At 40.4% G+C, this 18,468-nt stretch overlaps 1 protein-coding gene across 2 annotated transcripts in view; it reads left to right on the plus strand.

Annotated features, from left to right (window-relative positions):
- The window catches only part of LOC126264083 (S-adenosyl-L-methionine-dependent tRNA 4-demethylwyosine synthase TYW1-like), a 93,048-nt gene that overhangs the window by 56,894 nt on the left and 17,686 nt on the right, over window positions 1-18,468 (plus strand). For both annotated transcript variants that reach the window (XM_049960968.1, XM_049960969.1), the window contains exon 8: window positions 2,877-3,054. In XM_049960968.1, the coding sequence (XP_049816925.1) occupies window positions 2,877-3,054 (178 nt within the window). The remainder of the gene's footprint in view (window positions 1-2,876; window positions 3,055-18,468) is intronic.

The following is an 18,468-nucleotide window of genomic DNA, read 5'->3' on the forward strand; positions in this document are numbered from 1 at the left end:
TTTTCTGTTCCTCCTTTGTTGTTGTGCCTGCTTGCAAATGTTGTATCCCATGGATAGTGCATAGTATTACAAACTGTAACACATTTTTCCTCTGTCTCCCCACTAGTAAACAGAAATGTCACCTGCCATAGCAAAATTTGACTCCACAAGTTCAAAATTTTTGCCTGTTGTTAGCAGAATTGTGAAAGTTGGAGTCTGATGACCAATAAAGATTATCACTACACGTGCTATGAAAACCCTTTACTGTCAAAACTCTTGAGCTCAGTTGGTGTGAGATTTAGAGAGATTCCTCAAAGAAAATTTTCTATGGGGGGAATGTATGATCACAGGAACTCTAGGAAGAAAAATTGCAGAAAAAATGTCTACTTTTGTAATAATTTGTCGATTTTGTTAATGTAAAGAATTAACAGCAAAATTACAGTGCAGTCTGTGCACTGAAAACTGAGACTGCCTTGTGGCTACTTTATAGACCACAAAGTAAGAGTGCTACCATCTACAGTGTAAGGTCATTGTGGTTGCTTTGTAGACCATAATGTAGCTTAATGTGATAAAGTAGTTTAAAGGCATAAGATAAGATATTATGAACCTTACATGGTGTGGTTAAAATGTCAACCATCGGCCTACAAAGGGTTTATTCACCAAGGCACTGTGTGTTTGGGCACATTCAACAGGACAAGATGATGAATAAGTCTGCATTAAAATATTGGCAGCATATGAGTTACAGTCCATACACTTCACTTTTCTAACTTGATTACCTCCCTAACTTAAGTTTCCTGAGTCTCTTCTGCTAGAATTTAATCATTTATTTCTGTCATGTTCTTTCTGTCTTGAACTTCGATGCTGGTTGACACTGATCCTGGTTGACGTTTTGTGGTTAATCTCAACAAGTCTTGTTCTCTCCAGTAACACTGTCTCTTGTTGGATGAAGGTATATCTGTTACAGAAAGCTGATATTTTGTCATATTAGCTTCCTCAAGTAAAAGCTTTAACTGTACTTGTATTTGGACACTTCATCATTATCAGTCAGGGAACTATGTAAAGGTTATTTGTTACATAGAAATTCAGTCAATACACAGGAAGCAATGAAATGTGATGAAAAGAAAAATAATACATTGAAACATGCCTACAGTTTTTGTAATGGAAATTGGTTTTCTGAAGAACTATTGCCCATAATGCCTGTTTTCCGATGACTTCTCATTTTCTGGCGTTCTGTTCTGCTTAGTTTTCTAGTGTACTTACAGTTGTAATTCATATTTGTGAATGTTCTGAGTGCACACAGAATGAAAAAATCTTGCTGAATTTGTGTGGTGTGAAAGTTCATTGATTAATGAATTATTTAATACTTTTCAAAACGAAAGTACATAAATGTTAACTGTATATGTAGAAGTAGAGTGCTTAATTATTAGCTGCAGAAACAGGAACAACTGGAGCAGATCTTACACATTTTGTATAAAAAAATCCCTTGTTGGTAGAGAGGAGAAGAGAAGCAGTATTAAATCTAAGGATAAAGAGTACAGGACCGATATAAATTAGGTCACTAAAAAGTGATCCAGGCCAGGAAAAGGGCAAGCTAAAGAGAAAAACAAAACAGTAACAGTGGAAAGATAAATGTGTCTCATGGTCTGAAGCACTGGAAAGATTAAAAACGTTTTTGAAAAATGGGAGAATGGTGGTAGTCAGATTTAAGCAAAACATTAAAAAGAGAAATATCTCTCCTAGACAAGGTTGCTAACATGTATATGATGGTGCTTAACTTAGAAGTAGTGTACTCCTTGATGATGGAAGAAATTTTCATCCTCATAAATTTTGAGGCTGTTGAACGAGAGGAGGCGGTATTGCAGTGGCATGCGACACAGGTACTGCAGATTCATTCAAAGTTAAAATTTAGACATAGGTAGTGCATGATAACTGTAAGGAAAAATCACAGGAGAAAACTGTAAAATTACAGGAAGTCAGAATGGCCGGTCAGCATTATCTTTAGGATGTGAAAGGCAGGGTAACTGACTCCTGTCCCTCCCCTCCTCTCCCCAACCTCCCCTCCCCTCACAAGGTAGTCTGGGTGATCTTTCCCTCCCCTCCTCTCCCCACCCCTCACAAGGTAGTCTGGGTGATCTGTCCCTCATTTCTAATCTTTCCTGGCTATTTCTCCTTTCCTCCCTGATGGTTTCGAAAGCCAGGATAATTTTTTTCTAGTCATAATGTATCCTTGTATTTCATAGTACATGACAATACAGAGTGTAAATATCAGTTGGAAAATAAGGCTGAGAAGAGAATAAATACAGCTTCTGTAAATTAAAGTAAGCTCGATGATGGAAGCAAAGTGTGTGCTAGATAACTGGTTCCATTCCCTGGATTTTGGAAGCACTGCCTTTGAGTGGGAGAACCCACGAGATCTTAGTGATGAACCAGGCGTACATAATGTTCAACAGTGTTTTGAGCAACATATTACTGGGTTGTTAGTTTAAATCAATTCACTAAGTCAGTTCATTCTGTTACCATGCTTGGGAGTGGCCGAGCGGTTAAAGGCGCTACAGTCTGGAACCGCACGACCGCTACGGTCACAGGTTCGAATCCTGCCTCGGGCATGGATGTGTGATGTCCTTAGGTTAATTAGGTTTAAGTAGTTCTAAGTTCTAGGGGACTTATGACCACAGCAGTTGAGTCCCATAGTGCTCAGAGCCATTTGAACCATTTTTTTGTTACCATGCTTGTCAAAAAAAAAAAGATGAATAAAAGTAGGTTAATTCATACATAGTGTATTTGTTTGCAAGTTTTTCTTCAGTTAGTCTACTGACAAATTTTTCATGAATCTATAATTGAACTATTAATGCATGCAGGTTTTACAAGATGTTGAAGTATCTTTTCTCCCCCTTCAGGTGTTCCAGGGGTTATACCTGAAAGGCTGAAAGAAGGGCTGAGGGCAAGACATTGTGCCCTTTCTCTTGTGGGTGAACCTATCATGTATCCAGAGATAAATGAATTCGTAAAACTGTTGCACCAAAAGAGCATATCTTCATTTCTGGTTACTAATGCCCAGTTTCCAGATGCTATAAGGTGAGCCTTGGAAGGATAAGTATGTATATTTACATTTTACCAATGGCTTTTCAGTTTTTGTCGTCTTATAATTATGCTTTTTCAGTGTAATCAAATAAGGACAGTTTGGCAAGTATTATGTCCTAATTTTAAACTTCTTCATTTTCCGTGAAAACTATCCTAAAATTACACCAAATACTTTCAAAAATCCACTACCTTTCCATAGTTTCACATCAACTCCTTCTCACCTTTAGAAAATTCTTATACTCTTGTACAAAAATCTCTTAGCAGTTTTGAGATTTGGACAAAGGACCAATTGAAAGTTAATTACTGCTTTTCATAATGAGCTAGCTGTATATGCTATGAATTTGTCTTCTTTATTATACTGTTTCCCTTCATCCTTCACTTAGTCTACTGGTATCAGGGTGGAAGAGTTCTGTCTATCATAACCTTTTTGACCCATTGTCAGCAGCAATTGGAGGATGTATGGGACAAGCGTTACATCTAGGTCTATTACAGGAGTATGAACCATGATCTAAGGGATTGGGGCAGTTGTTGTGTAAGGATGCACGAGTATATTGTGTAGGTTTCATGGATGGCGGAATACCCCTGTGTGAGGGGTGAGAAAGATAGTGGGCCGGACATTTCTCATTTCAGGGTACGACAAGAGGTAGTTGAAACCATGGTGGAGAATGTAATTCAGTTGCTCCAGTCCTGGGTAGTACTGAGTTACGAGGGCAATGCACCTCTGTGGCTGGACGGTGGGGCTTTGGGAGGTAGTGGGAGACTGGAAAGACTAGGCACAGACCGTAATTATCCTCCCAACCTTGTATGGAAACAAATCTCCCGTGCCTTATCTTTCCAGTCGCCCACCACCTACCAAAGTAATGAAGCATTCCCTTCGTAACTCAGTACCACCCAGGACTGCAGCAACTGAATTACTTTTTCCGCCAGGGTTTGGACTACCTCTCATCATACCCTGGAATGAGAAATGTCCTGCCCACTATCCTTCCCATCCCTCCCACAGTGGTATTCCTCTGTCCACCAAAGCTACACGGTATATTCGTCCATCATTACACAACCCCTGCTCCCAATCCCTTACCTCATGCCTCATACGCCTGTAATAGACCTAGATGCATCCTCCCACCACCTACTCCAGTCAAGTCACAAATATCACTATCCCATCAAAGTCAGACCTGCCTGTGGAACCAGTCATGTGGTCTGCAAGCTAAGCTGTAACCACTGTGCTGCATTCTATGTAGGCATGGCAGCCAACAGTCTGCATGTTCGCGTGAATGGCCACTGACAAACTGTGGCCAAGAAACAAGTGGACCACCTTGTTGCTGAACACACTGCCAGATACGATATCCTTCATTTAAATTATGGCTGCACAGCCTATGCCATATGGATCCTTCCCACCAACACCAGCTTTTCTGAACTGTGCAAGTAGGAATTTTCCCTGCAATACATCCTACATTCTCGTAATCCTCCCAGCCTCAACCTTCGTTAGTCACTGCCCTCACATATCCATCCCCTTCCCTGTTCCCATTCCAACACTACACAGCCCTCATTCCATCATTGCACCCAGTCCTTTTTCTCCCCCCCCCCCCCCTCCACTCCTCACCTCTTCCCCGGCCCTCCGTCTAATCTGCAGCACTTCACTGTCCACCACCCCTACCCTACTATCACACCCCCTCCCAGCCCTAGGTTCCTCCTTACCCCCACCCACTCGCCACACCCATCACGCACTGGTGTTGCTGCTCGCAGTGTGGTTTGTTGGCCACAACTGCAGTCGCGCATTTTTGGTGTGTGTGTGTGTGTGTGTGTGTGTGTGTGTGTGTGTGTGTGTCATCTATTTTAAACGAAGGCCTTACTGGCTGAAAGCTTAATTGTGGCAGTCTTTTTGTTGTGCCTATCTGTGACTCAGCATCTCTGCCATATGGTGAGTAGCAACTTTCCTTTTCATAATATTATTAATATAGATTGCTACTGACCAAATGGTGGTAATGCTGAATCGCAGACAGGCACAACAAAAAGAGTGATAAATAAGTAAGCATTTGGCCAGAAAGCCTTCTTCTGAATCTCGCGCGCGCGCGCGCACACACACACACACACACACACACACACACACACACACCTCTGCCTGAAAATAAGACATTGAGAATATTAATTTGTCAAGTTTTACCATTGACAAACAGAATAGGAGTAATGAGAAATTATGTTAGTTCAAAATCCAAACAGAAACTTATATTTGACAAACATTTTAGGTGCTTTGGGTGCTAGACTCAAATACAAAATACAGCACAAAGATAGACGTAAACTATCCCTAGAAGTGTACCAACAAAGTTTCAAGAACTGGCTTTCAATGATGACTCTAGGATCATACCACAACCCCCTACATATGGCTCACATACGGGTCATGAGGATAAGATTTGAATAATTACAGCACTTACAGAGGCATTCAGTTACTTTGCCCACACTCGATACGTGAATGGAATGCGAAAAATCCCTACTAACTGGTATATTGGGACGTACCCTCTGCCATGCACTTTGCATTGGTTTATATAGTAGAAGTGTGTGTGTGTGTGTGTGTGTGTGTGTGTGTGTGTGTGTGTGTGTGTGTGTAGATGAAGATGGCTGTTAATATGTTGGAACCAACAATTTGAATGTTTGTCTATAGTAATTGGTGGCAATCTTGACATAATGAATTGTCTAATCAATCTATTTTGACACCTGTCACTTACCAGCTGTCCTCTTCTTTTCATCCTAAATGCTGCTTCAAACATGATTACAACCTCATGTTCTCAAATGTGAGCGTACCCCCACATTCCTTTTGTTCTAATCATATTTTGAACAATCATATTAAGCATGATACATGCCCAGTTGCAGTAAAATATTGTTGTTGAATCCTGATTCATTTGCCCTATTTTAATTTTATTGCTCATGTGATCTTTTCTGATAAATTTGTATGTGGAAACTAGGCTAATTCCTGAACTGTTTCCCATACAATGTGCTTTCCATGTGGTTTGTGAAAAATGGGATGTCAAGAATGACATTGAGACTACTAGATTTAGTAGTAACTGTCTTGTCTGCAGGAAAGTCATGTGCAGCTATCAGTTGACTAATATTCTTCATCTTGTACAGGGTGGAGCAGAGGAAATGCATGTTTTTTGAACCGCTAGTACGCGACGACGAGAGGGGGTATTGACATTGAATGCATGTTGGCAGACTGCCCACAATGCAGTTTCAGTAGCGTTGGAGTGTAGAGCATCGTGTGTTCTTTGTCGAGAAATACTTTAGAAACAATGATTCCTTAGTCACAGTGCAACGTCTTTTCTGTCAAAATTTTAAGAGTTGGACGTTGAGGTGCAGTGCCTGATCAAAATATTGTATTCCGATGGGTTGCAGCATTTAGAAGTACTGCATCTGTGATGAAAAAGAAACCACCTGGTATTCCCCGTTCAGTTCGTACTCCGGAAAATGCAGACTGGGTGAGAATGGCAGTTCTTGCTAGCCCAAAACAATCAGCTAGATGATAGGCTGTAGCACTGGGTATGTCACGTCATTCGCTTCACTGCATCTTACATGATGATGATCTTAAGTTTCACCCGTACTAGATAATGATTGTCCAGCAGCTTAGTGAAGGGGATTTTGTGCAGCGCAGAGAGTTTTGTCGCATAATAGAAGAAATTTTTATGGAACATGCAGATGCTATAGTCATCATGAGTGATGAAGCTACATTTTCATGTAGGTTACGTCAGTGTTAAAAATGGCGGTGTGGGCACCAGAGAATCCACATGAATTACACCAAAGACCTCTCCACAGTTTAAGTAACAGTGTGGTGCTGCATTTCAAAGATGGGGATTGTTGGACGCTATTTTTTTTAAAAGGAACTGTAGCTACTGTGACATCAGCATGCTACGTTAAAATGTTAAACAATATGAAAGGCGTCAAGTGAACATGAGAGAAATATGGTTTCAGCTGGATGGTGCCTCAGCTTACACGGCGAGAGCATCCATGGAAGTGGTTCAACAAATGTTCGCAGGACATGTTATTTCGAGATATGGTGATATTTACTGGCCCCCTCGCTCACCCGATTTGTCGATATGCGACTTCTTTTTGTGGGGATATTTAAAATCAAAAGTCTACATGAACAAGCCTCACACAGTCGATAAGCTGAAGAATTCCATTCGTCATGAAAATGAAGCCGTGCCGAATGAAAAGTTGGAGAGAGCCATACATAACTTTCGGGAGAGGATCTAAATTTGTATCCAGCAAGAAGGACGTCATATCCAAGACATTGTTTTTTGAACCTAATTAAAGTACATAAATTTCAAAACTGCATTAAAAAATCTATCACTTAATGCTTGTTTTTATTATTATTATCAAACCGTGACCCAGTCATTCAACAGTGAAAACCATACGTTTCCTCTGCTCCACCCTGTCTAATGTATCTGGATAGATAAAAACTATACACACACCAAGCAGTGCAGAACACCACACATATAAAGGTTAAGAAAATTTGCCAGCTTTTGGAGACAATGACTCCTCCTGTAGCAGAAGGGTTGAAGGTAAGGCAGAGGGATGAAGAAAAAGGATGGGTAAAGTTTAGGGAATGGAGAGAATTCGGAAAAGTCTCCCAGAACCTTGGGTCAAAGATGACTTACTGGATGAGATGAAAGAAAAGACTGATTGTTGGTGACTGCACTGGATGAGATTTGAAAACCAGAGGGCTCTTAAAGGTGGGGGATAGGGTAATAAGCAAGTCAGAGATTAATGACAAAACATTGTGCAAGAGTTAATAAAAGTGGAAAATTAAGTGCATTGTATTTGGTATGGGGGAGGGGGGGGGATGGAATAGACAGGTCATAAAATATAGAGAACTAAAAGGGAGTGAAGAAAGGTATAGTTACTGAGAAGAAATCCTGAGATCGATGAAATTAACGTAAATTAAGACCAGGTGAGTGGCAAGAACAAAGGATACGTACTGCCGATTCCCAGCTGCAGTGTTCTGAGAAACTGGTGTCTGAGGGAAGTATCCAGATGATACTTGTGGTGCAACTGGCACTGAGGTCACGACTCGCATGTTGTAAGGCATACCCTGCAATAGGATATCATGTGTTGCCAGTGTACATCCTCTGTTTGTGTCCGAACATCCTGACTAATAAAAGGCTGAACAGTGTGTACATGACAGCTGGCAAACATGTCATTTTACAAGTGGCTCTCCCTTTGCTAGGGTGTTTTGCCAATTATAGGTGTATGTGGTGGTAGGAGCATGCATATGGCAAGTCTTACAGTGGGGATGATTACAGAGGTAGGAGCCATAGGGTGGGGAAATGGGGGGGTGGAGGAGGAGTATAGGGTCTGACTAGGATTTTTCAGAATTGGAGGGGGGGGGGGGGAGATGTTCTAGGTATGGTGGGAAAAATGTCAGGCAGAATGGACCTTATTTTGGGCATGAGTTTAGGAAGTCATAGCCTTGTCATTAACTTACATTAATTTTTCTGGTCTCAACAATGCAGAAAAATATAGATTGCTACTTACAGTAAAGAAGACATGTCAAGTTGCAGACAAGCACGATTAAAAGACACTGACGTGTAGCTTTCGACCATAGCCTTCGTGCCCAAGTGCCCCCCTCGCCACACACACACACACACACACACACACACACACACACACACACACCCCTCATGCACATGACTGCCAACTCCAGCATCTCAGGCCGGAATGCCCACCTCGTGTTTCCATTGTTAGATTTCTTTGATCTCAGCATTTCTTCTAAGTAACTATTCCTTTCTTCATTCCCTTTTAGTTTTCTATATTTTTTATTTTATGATCTGTCCACCTCGCTCTTGCCACTCAGCTATTTACCTACAGTTCAAATCTTGTCTTGTCTGTTGCAGTCCCCAATGATACTCTTTCCTTCTCATCCTGTCTGGTAAGCCTCCCCCGACCCGGGATTTTGGGTGACTTTTACAAACTGCCCCCATTTCCTAAATATTGCCAGTCCTTTTTCTACATCCATCCTCCTTCCCCTTTAACCCTTCTGCCTGAAAGAGGAACCACTGGCTCAAAAAGCATGAAAATTCGTTTAACCTTTGTACAGGGTGACACAGAAAAATGGGAACATTTCCACAATCCAATAAAACTTAGAAGTGATGAAGGAAAGAAATTGCATTCATAGTAATTGAAACCTTACAACTTTGCCATTTACGAAACATTTATGGCATTTATCATTTTTTTAAAAATTACGTCCTTTAAATGGTGTCCACCTGTATGAATAGTCATGAAATCTGCTGTTGAGTTTCCTCATTGACTGCTGCGACATCTCAGCTGGGATACTGTGAATTGCATCCTGAATTCTCTGTTTTAACTCATCCAGGGTTCTTGGTCGAGTCATGTAGACTTTGTTCTTGAGGTAGCCCCATAAGAAAAAATCACCAATGGATAAATCTGGCGATCTAGGGGGCCAGGGAATGTTACCGAACCGTGAGAGCACACGGTTGCCAAACAATTGTCGTACATATGCCATTGATTGCCGTGCAGTGTGTGATGTCACTCCATTCTGTTGAAACCAGGCGTCGTGAACGTTTGGAAAGTTGTTCAATGGAGGTGTAACGAAAGTTTGTAACATCTCCAACGATCAGCATTGACAGTTGTGTTTACCTGTTCATTTGTGAAAAAATCCTGTCCGATAATCCCATGTGATGAAACACCACACCGTACTATCACTTTACTAGCATGTAAAGGGTGCTCACGAATGTCATTAGGATTTGTGTTTGCTCAGTAATGGTAATCCTGTTTATTCACATAACTTGTGAAATGAAAATGTGACTCATCTGACATCCACAACTCATTTAGAAATTCATCGTCATTGTTTATTTTTGTTATCATTTGTTGACAGAATCCTAATCGTAACCGGTAATCGTAGTCCTTCAATTGTTGCAGCATCTGTAGTTTGTACAGATGAAATTTTAAATCAAGATGAAGAATTCTGCGAACACTATCCCTGGACATTCCAACCACTGCTGCTTGCTTACGAATTGAACTCTGTGGGTTCTGAAAGACAGACTCGCATAAAGCATCAATGTTCGCTGGAGAACACACACTTCTTTGTCGTCCTTTCGGTTTCTTCTTGAGGGCAGCTCCTGTCTCCTCAAAGTTATTAATCTAACATTTTATTGCGTGCTTTGACAGAATGGCATCGTGACGTCCCAAATTATAAAAACGCTGAAACTCCCTCTGTGCTGCTACCATACTATCATTGTTTTTATAAATCATTTTTAAGGCTAATGCACACTGTTGTCTGTTCCACTGACCCATGGTTACTGAAATGGCGGACTGTTTGCTTGCCAACTGTCATGAACTTGCGGTGTTGCCTCCTGCCCATAGCTGCCATTACTCATTTCAAACATTCCCATTATTCTGTGTCACCCTGTATGTGTGTGTTCTGCTGCTACTTGCCGAGTAGGTATTTATGAAAATGCCTGCTTGTGTCTGTGTATGTGTGGATGGATATGTGTGTGTGTGCGCGAGTGTATACCTGTCCTTTTTTCCCCCTAAGGTAAGTCTTTCCGCTCCCGGGATTGGAATGACTCCTTACCCTCTTCCTTAAAACCCACATCCTTTAGTCTTTCCCTCTCCTCCCCTCTTTCCTGACGAAGCAACCGTTGCTTGAATTTGGTGCATATGTTTGTGTGTCTATCGACATGCCAGCGCCATCGTTTGGTAAGTCACATCATCTTTGTTTTTAGATATGTATTCAGTTATATTTTCAAAAATTGAAAATTGGTTATTTTTTTTATTTTGTTTAATAAAATTGCAGCCAAATAGCCATATACAGTTACTTTGCTTAATATTTTACATTTACATTTTTGCATATTCATTTATCGATTTCACTCTTTTACTGCACAGTTCTATGTGATATCGTTCACAGGCTTCGTTACACAGTTCACATACACATGTTGCGGTTGGGTCATGATAAGTTTTGTTCTTGCAGATTAGATGATGAAAGCCGTGAATAGAAAGTCTAGTTACGACATGTCGCTGTTCGAAGTTTGGTGCTGTCCATGAACGGTTCGTCATTGCTTCGGTGCCATAAAACTCCGGCCATATTTTTTCTCGTTTGTCCTCCATGATCTTCAGTTGCTTTCTGGAAGCCCTGGTGTGTGGCATCATATATCGAAGTCTGATGTCTTCAATTAGGAATGTCTCTCTCGTTAGCATGTACACTAGTCTAGATCTTGTTGTCTTTGAGAGACCCAATGCTCTTTTTAGATAGGTCGATTTTACCTTTTCTAGTGTTTCTAGATTTTTTTCTGTCAGGTGGTCCCATATAACCTCCATCCCATAGGCCAGGATTGGCAAGATTTTTGTGTTGAATAATTTCATGGCTGTTTCTAGACTGAGTAGGCGGATGTTTTTGATGTCCTGTATTGCTATTATTGCTTGGGCTGCGCGTTCTGTTGTATGTTTTGTGAAGCATTTGGCTGTTGGTTGCAATGTCACTCCTAGGTATTGAAAGTCTGATGAGATTTTTATTTTTTGTCCTCTGATACTGATTTCCACATTCTTGGGTGTTTTTCCTCCTTTTCTGAAAATTACCATTTCTGTCTTTGTTATGTTTATGTGTAGTTTGTGTTCACTGCACCATCTGTCTATTTTCTCAATGATTCTCTGCAGCTTCTGTATATCTGTTGATCCTACGGCTATGTCGTCAGCGTATGCATATCTTCATTTTCTCCAATTCGGAGTACTTCTTCAGTGGCAAGAATGTACAGCAAAGGGCTCATTGGGTCACCCTGTAAGACTCCGTTCGATTGCAGAATGGGGTTCGAAAAAGAGAGGCTGTCTGATATTGTAATTAATTTGTATTCGAGGATTGACTTTACTATTCTTGCCCATACGCTATCTTCTCCCATTGTGTTTTCCAGTTTTCGGACTATGAGCTCTCTTTCCAATAGGTCAAAGGCTTTGGTAAAGTCTATGAACACTGTGTAGAACATTTGTTTCTTTTGTAGCGCATCATCGATGTTGTTTAGAAGAAGCCTGACTGCCGTAAGTGTTGATCTTCCAGATCTGAAACCCATTTGTCGTTCTGGGAGATGACTGTCCACAGAGGCTTGGATTTTTTGTGTTATTATTTTTGAAAACATCTTGAATTGAGTATTTTCCAGGGCTATGCCTCTGTACTTGTTTGGGTCCATTGGGTCTCCTCTACCTTTGTAGAGAACTTTTATTGTCGAGCGTCTCCATTGTGTCGGAATTCTTCCAAGTTCCAGGCATCTGTTAAACAGTTTGGTCCATATGTGTTGGAGGGCCTCTTTTGCATCTTTTATATGTTCATTATATATATTATCAGGTCCTGCTGCTTTCTTATTCTTCAGGGCTTTTATTACTTCTTTCACGTCATCTTCATTTAGGGGATCCCATGTATTGTCTTTTTCCTTAGTTTGATGTTGTTTCTCTTTCTTTGGGGGTGTTTTGAGTCCTCGTTTGTTCAGTATCTTACTGAAGTGGTCTTCCCATTCCTTCAGGTCTATATTTGGTGTATGAGCCATTTTTCTTGGTCTTGCTGCTATGTATGGGTCTTTCTCTGCTTCATCCGCTTCTCTTTTTGCCTCACTTTCTATGTATTCTTTTTTCTTCTCTTCTATTAGTTTTTTGTAGATTCTCCTCTCCTCTGCATACAGTTTGTATGTTTCCTCGTCATGCTGGTCTCTTAGTCTGTGGAGGATTCTTAGAACAGTGTTCCTTTTGCTGTAGCATTCAGCATCGAACCATCTTTTGGCCATCCTTGTTTTGGGGGTTGTTTGTATCACTGAATTTTTTAGGACGTCTTCTATTTGGTCTGTTGCTTTTTCGAGGTCTCCTTCCTCTATGAAAGTTTCTATTTCTGTTAATTGTTCTTGCTCGTTTGTTAATTTTCCTATATCAATTTTTCTTTGTGTGATTTGGTGTGTCTTTCTTGCTGGCGGTCACGTGACGATATTTATTTTTATCTTCATTGGAATGTGCTTTCGTATAGGAGTAATGGAGTCATGCCATATTGGTTGAATACTTCCTTCTATGTCTCCTCTTGTTAATGCGATATCAATGGTGCTCTTCCCATTGTGGCATATGTATGTAGGTATCTATCGTTAAGTAGGGTGAAACCATCTTCTTCTAGGGTTTCAACGACTAGTTTTGTTTTATAGTTTTCTGTGTCTATTCTGCAGTTGAGATCGCCTGCAATAATGGTGGGTTTGCTGTTGCATTGTTTGATGAGTGTGACTATTTCGTCAATTATTCTACAGCATTTGTGTGCGGTTTAAAATAGGCTGCAATTATATTTATGTTTGCCGCTTCTATTAGCATACTATTTTCTTGTTTTATGATTTTTTTTTGGTGGGCGTCATCCAGGGTTTCAGTAGGACAGATATTCCTCCTATGGGTCGTCCTCTTTCTCCCTTCTTTGCCATTAGGTGATAATATAGAAATCTTTATGTTGCCAGCTGTCTATCAGGAAGGTTTCTGTTAGAATTGCAAGGTCCGAGTTTTGCAGAATGTCTGTTGGTGCTAGGTTAAGAGCACTTTTTACTCCCTCTGTATTCCACAAGACTGCTTTTATTTCTTGCTCTTCTGGTTTTCTTCTTAGTTTAGTTGAGCTCTGCTCCCTCTTCCATTGATCGTCTTGGGAAACGAAATCGACATACTTTTATGTTTTCTGGCCAGAATTTATTTTTTATTTATTTATTTATTGTTCCGTGGGACCACATTAAGGAGAAGTCTCCATGGTCATGGAACGAGTCAATACATGAAATTATAACACGATTGTAGAAACAGATAAAATGAAATATAAGAAACATATTCTGGCGACAGGTCGTTAGTTTAAATAAAGAAAATCAATAATGTAACACTGGAATTTGCTTAATTTTTTAGCTCTTCCAGGAGCTCCTCGACAGAATAGAAGGAGTGAGCCACGAGGAAACTCTTCAGTTTAGACTTAAAAGTGTTTGGGCTACTGCTAAGATTTTTGAGTTCTTGTGGTAGCTTATTGAAAATGGATGCAGCAGAATCCTGCACTCCTTTCTGCACAAGACTCAAGGAAGTGCATTCCACATGCAGATTTGATTTCTGCCTAGTATTAACTGAGTGAAAGCTGCTAACTCTTGGGAATAGGCTAATATTGCTAACAACAAACGACATTAAAGAAAATACATACTGTGAGGGCAATGTCAAAATTCCCAGACTATTGAATAGGGGTCGACAAGATGTTTTCGAACTTACACCACACATAGCTCGAACAGCCCGTTTTTGAACCAGAAATACCCTTTTTGAATCAGTAGAATTACCCCAAAAAATAATACCATATGACATAAGCGTATGAAAATATGCGAAGTAGACTACTTTTCGTGTTGAAATGTCACTTATTTCAGATACTGTTCTAATGGTAAATAAAGCGGCATTTAGTTTTTGAACAAGATCCTGAACATGGGCTTTCCACAACAGCTTACTATCTATCCGTACGCCTAGGAACTTGAACTGTTCCGTCTCGCTTATAACATGCCCATTCTGTCTGATTAAAATATTAGTTCTTGTTGAATTGTGAGTTAGAAACTGTAAAAACTGAGTCTTACTGTGATTTAGCATCAAATTATTTTCCACAAGCCACGAACTTATTTCATGAACTACATTATTTGATAATGTTTCAATATTACACACAAGATCCTTCACTACCAAGCTGGTGTCATCAGCAAACAGGAATATTTTTGAATCACCGGTAATACTAGAAGGCATATCATTTATATAAATAAGAAACAGCAGTGGCCCCAGCACCGACCCTTGGGGAACGCCCCATTTAACAGTGCCCCATTGGGACTGAACATCATTACCACTCTCAATATTGCGGAGGATTACCTTCTGCTTTCTGTTCTTAAAGTAGGAGGCGAACCAATTGTAAGCTACTCCCCTTACTCCATAATGTTCCAACTTCTGCAGTAATATTTTGTGGTCAACACAGTCAAAAGCCTTCGTTAAATCAAAGAAAACACCTAACGTTCGCAACTTTTTATTTAATCCGTCCAAAACCTCACAGAGAAAAGAGACTATAGCATTTTCAGTTGTTAAGCCATTTCTAAAACCAAACTGTACATTTGACAGCAAATTATGTGAATTTAAATGCTGCAGTAACCTTGTATATACAACCCTCTCGATAACTTTAGCAAACACCGATGGCATAGAAATGGGTCTATAATTGTCAACATTATCCCTGTCTCCCTTTTTATAAAGTGGCTTCACTACCGAATACTTTAATCGGTCAGGAAACCGACCACTCCTAAGGGAAAAGTTACAGATATGGCTAAGTACTGGGCTAACATACATGGAACAATACTTCAGTATTCTGCTAGATACCCCGTCATATCCATGAGAGTTCTTGGTCTTTAGTGATTTAATTATTAACTCAATCTCCCTCTTGTCAGTACCATGGAGGAGCACTTCAGGTAACAGTCTCGGAACACTTTTTTCTAAGAGCGCTATATGATTCCCTGTTGGGACTAGGTTTCTATTTAGTTCACCTGCTATATTCAGAAAGTGATTATTAAATACTGTACATATATGCGACTTATCAGTAACATGGACATCCCCACTACGCACTGATTCTATATTCTCGACCTGTCTCTGCAGACCAGCCACTTCCTTTACGACTGACCATATGGTTTTAATTTTATCCTGAGACTTAGCTATTCTGTCTGCATACCACATACTTTTTGCTTTCCTAATAACTTTTTTAAGCACCTTACAATACTGTTTGTAATGGGCTGCTGCATTTAGATTTTGACTGTTTCTAACGTTTTGATATAATTGCCACTTTGTTCTACAAGATATTCTTATCCCTTTAGTCAGCCACCCAGGCTGCCTGTTTGTGCTAGTACCCTGTTTTGAACGTTCTAACGGAAAGCAACTTTCAAAGAGCACGAGAAAAGTCTTGAGGAAAGCATTATATTTATCGTCTACTGTATCAGCACTATAAACATCTTGCCACTCTTGTTCCTTGATAAGGCTTACAAAAGTCTGTACAGCAACTGGATCAGCTTTCCTAAAAAGTTGGTAACTATATTTAACATGTGTTGCAGCACAAAAATCTTTTAGACTTAAAATTTGTGCATCATGATCTGAAAGGCCATTCACCTTTTTGCTAACAGAATGCCCTTCTAGTAATGACGAATGAACAAAAATATTGTCTATGGTTGTTCTACTGTTCCCTTGCACTCTCGTTGGAAAGAATACGGTTTGCATAAGATTATATGAATTAAGGAGGTCTACCAGCATCCTTTTCCTTGCACAATCACTTATACAATTAATATTGAAGTCACCACATATAACTAACTTTTTGTATTTCCTATAAAGTGAACCAAGAACCTCCTCTAGCTTTAGCAAAAATGTTGTGAAATCGGAGTCTGGGGATCTATAAATAACAACAGTAAGAAGTTTAGCTCCACTAAATTCAACCACACCTGCACAACATTCAAACACCTTTTCAGTGCAGTACTTTGAAACATCAATTGACTCAAATGGGATACCGTTTTTCACATACATGGCTACTCCCCCACACCGCAAAGAGCTCCTAGAAAAGCTGCCAGCCAACCTGTATCCTGGTAAAGGAAGCCTCTGAATTATCTCCTTATTTAAGAAGTGTTCAGATATACCAATAATTTCAGAGTCAACATCTATAAGCAGTTCACTAACTTTATCTCTAATACCTTGTATATTTTGATGAAATATACTAATTCCCTCATTAATCGGATACCCAAGCTTCGTAGAAAGTGGTTTCTTTGTTAGAGAGACTTCCCTTAAGCAGGAATACCTATCAGCTGACTTCAATCTAAAAAAGGTACAGCTCTAACACCCACAACTACCGGAATTTTCCCATGAGTGATCCCACCACCCCCACCTATGCTGTCACCTATAAGTTTTGCCAACCTTCCCTTCCCATACCTGTTGAGGTGCAGGCCATGCCTAGTGAAACCTGTCCTGCTGATAGACTCCACCGACACCACTGAAATGTGACTCATGCCTTCTGTCATCAGCGCACCCATAAGTCTCATGTTATTACGCCTGACGGCTGTATTAAGATGAGGCCGATCGTGACGCTGAAACAGTTCCACGAAATGCACATTCGTGTTGCCAGTCTGAGTGGCTATCTTTTCCAGGTCACCATGTATGTCATACTCCCCATCCCTATCAATACTATTACCAGCCCCACCCACAATCACTACCTGATCCTCTTTAGTAAAATCCCTACATAACCCCCCTATGTTAAAAGTCACCTGAGCCAATCCTGCATTAGGCTTCACAATGCTGGTGACCTGGTACTCACTCCCCAAAACTTCCTGCAACTGCTGGCCTACACCTCTTCCATGAGAACTACCTAGCAGCAGAACCTTCTTCTTTCTCTTAGACTTTGCAACTGTCCTAGCCACCGTAACTGCTGAGGTCTGCTGCATACTTCCTACATCTACAGCTACTAGAGATTCCTCTCCACTAGACACTGACAGTTGGTCATATCTATTACAAACACCAATAGTAAAACTATCTGAAAATCTCCTTCTCCTAGCAGATCTCTTGCCAACAGCCAGCTCCCATTCCCCAACCCCCTTCTCCCTCCTCATCCTATCTAGCTCCTCCTGTGCGTTTTTCAACTGTACCTGAAGGGCACAGATCTTACGCTCCTGCTCCTCTATTAACTTACTCTTGCTACATAACCTGCAGTTCCAGGAGAGGATCTCACCAGAATGCCCACTGGCTTCCCCACTGCATTCCCCCCAGTGAAAATACTTCGAACAAGTCTCACACCGCAATCCACTACTCACGAACCTACGGCAAAGCCCACACTTCTCACTCATGGTAAAATTTTACAGTTATTGAAACAAGAAAACAACTTTATCTAAGAATTCTGGTTCTTATCTAAGAATTCTGGTTCTTGTGTGATTTGTAGCTTTTCAAACGGAATGCCTACTTTGAAAGCTTTTTTGTTGCCCAGTGTGCGCAGTTCTTCACATTCTAGTTGTCCCAGTATTCCGTTCTTGTTAAGGTATTTCACTACTGTAGCAGCTGTGGTGGTTCTCTTTAAGTTACCGATGTATAGCCACGCTGTCGTTTCTGCTGCTTGCATTTCTTCGTCTTTTTTGATACCCATTATGGTTTTATAATTACTCTTGTTTCTTCTGTACCAGCTCCTCCGTGCCACAGTACTCCAAGTCGGTTCCTCTAGTTCATTAACATGATTTCGGGTTTTATTATGTTGCTCATGTGCATTGATTTGGACTTGTAACTGATTTTGTTGCTGGAGCAGAGGATTTCTGTATATTGTCGTTCCCTCTGGTTTAACTTTGTTGTTCTATTTAGTTTGTATGTTGTTTCCATCAGTTTTGGTTTTCTCTGCGTCTAGGTGGC

Source organism: Schistocerca nitens, chromosome 1 (genome assembly GCF_023898315.1).
Source record: "Schistocerca nitens isolate TAMUIC-IGC-003100 chromosome 1, iqSchNite1.1, whole genome shotgun sequence".
NCBI classification, from domain to species: domain Eukaryota; kingdom Metazoa; phylum Arthropoda; class Insecta; order Orthoptera; family Acrididae; genus Schistocerca; species Schistocerca nitens.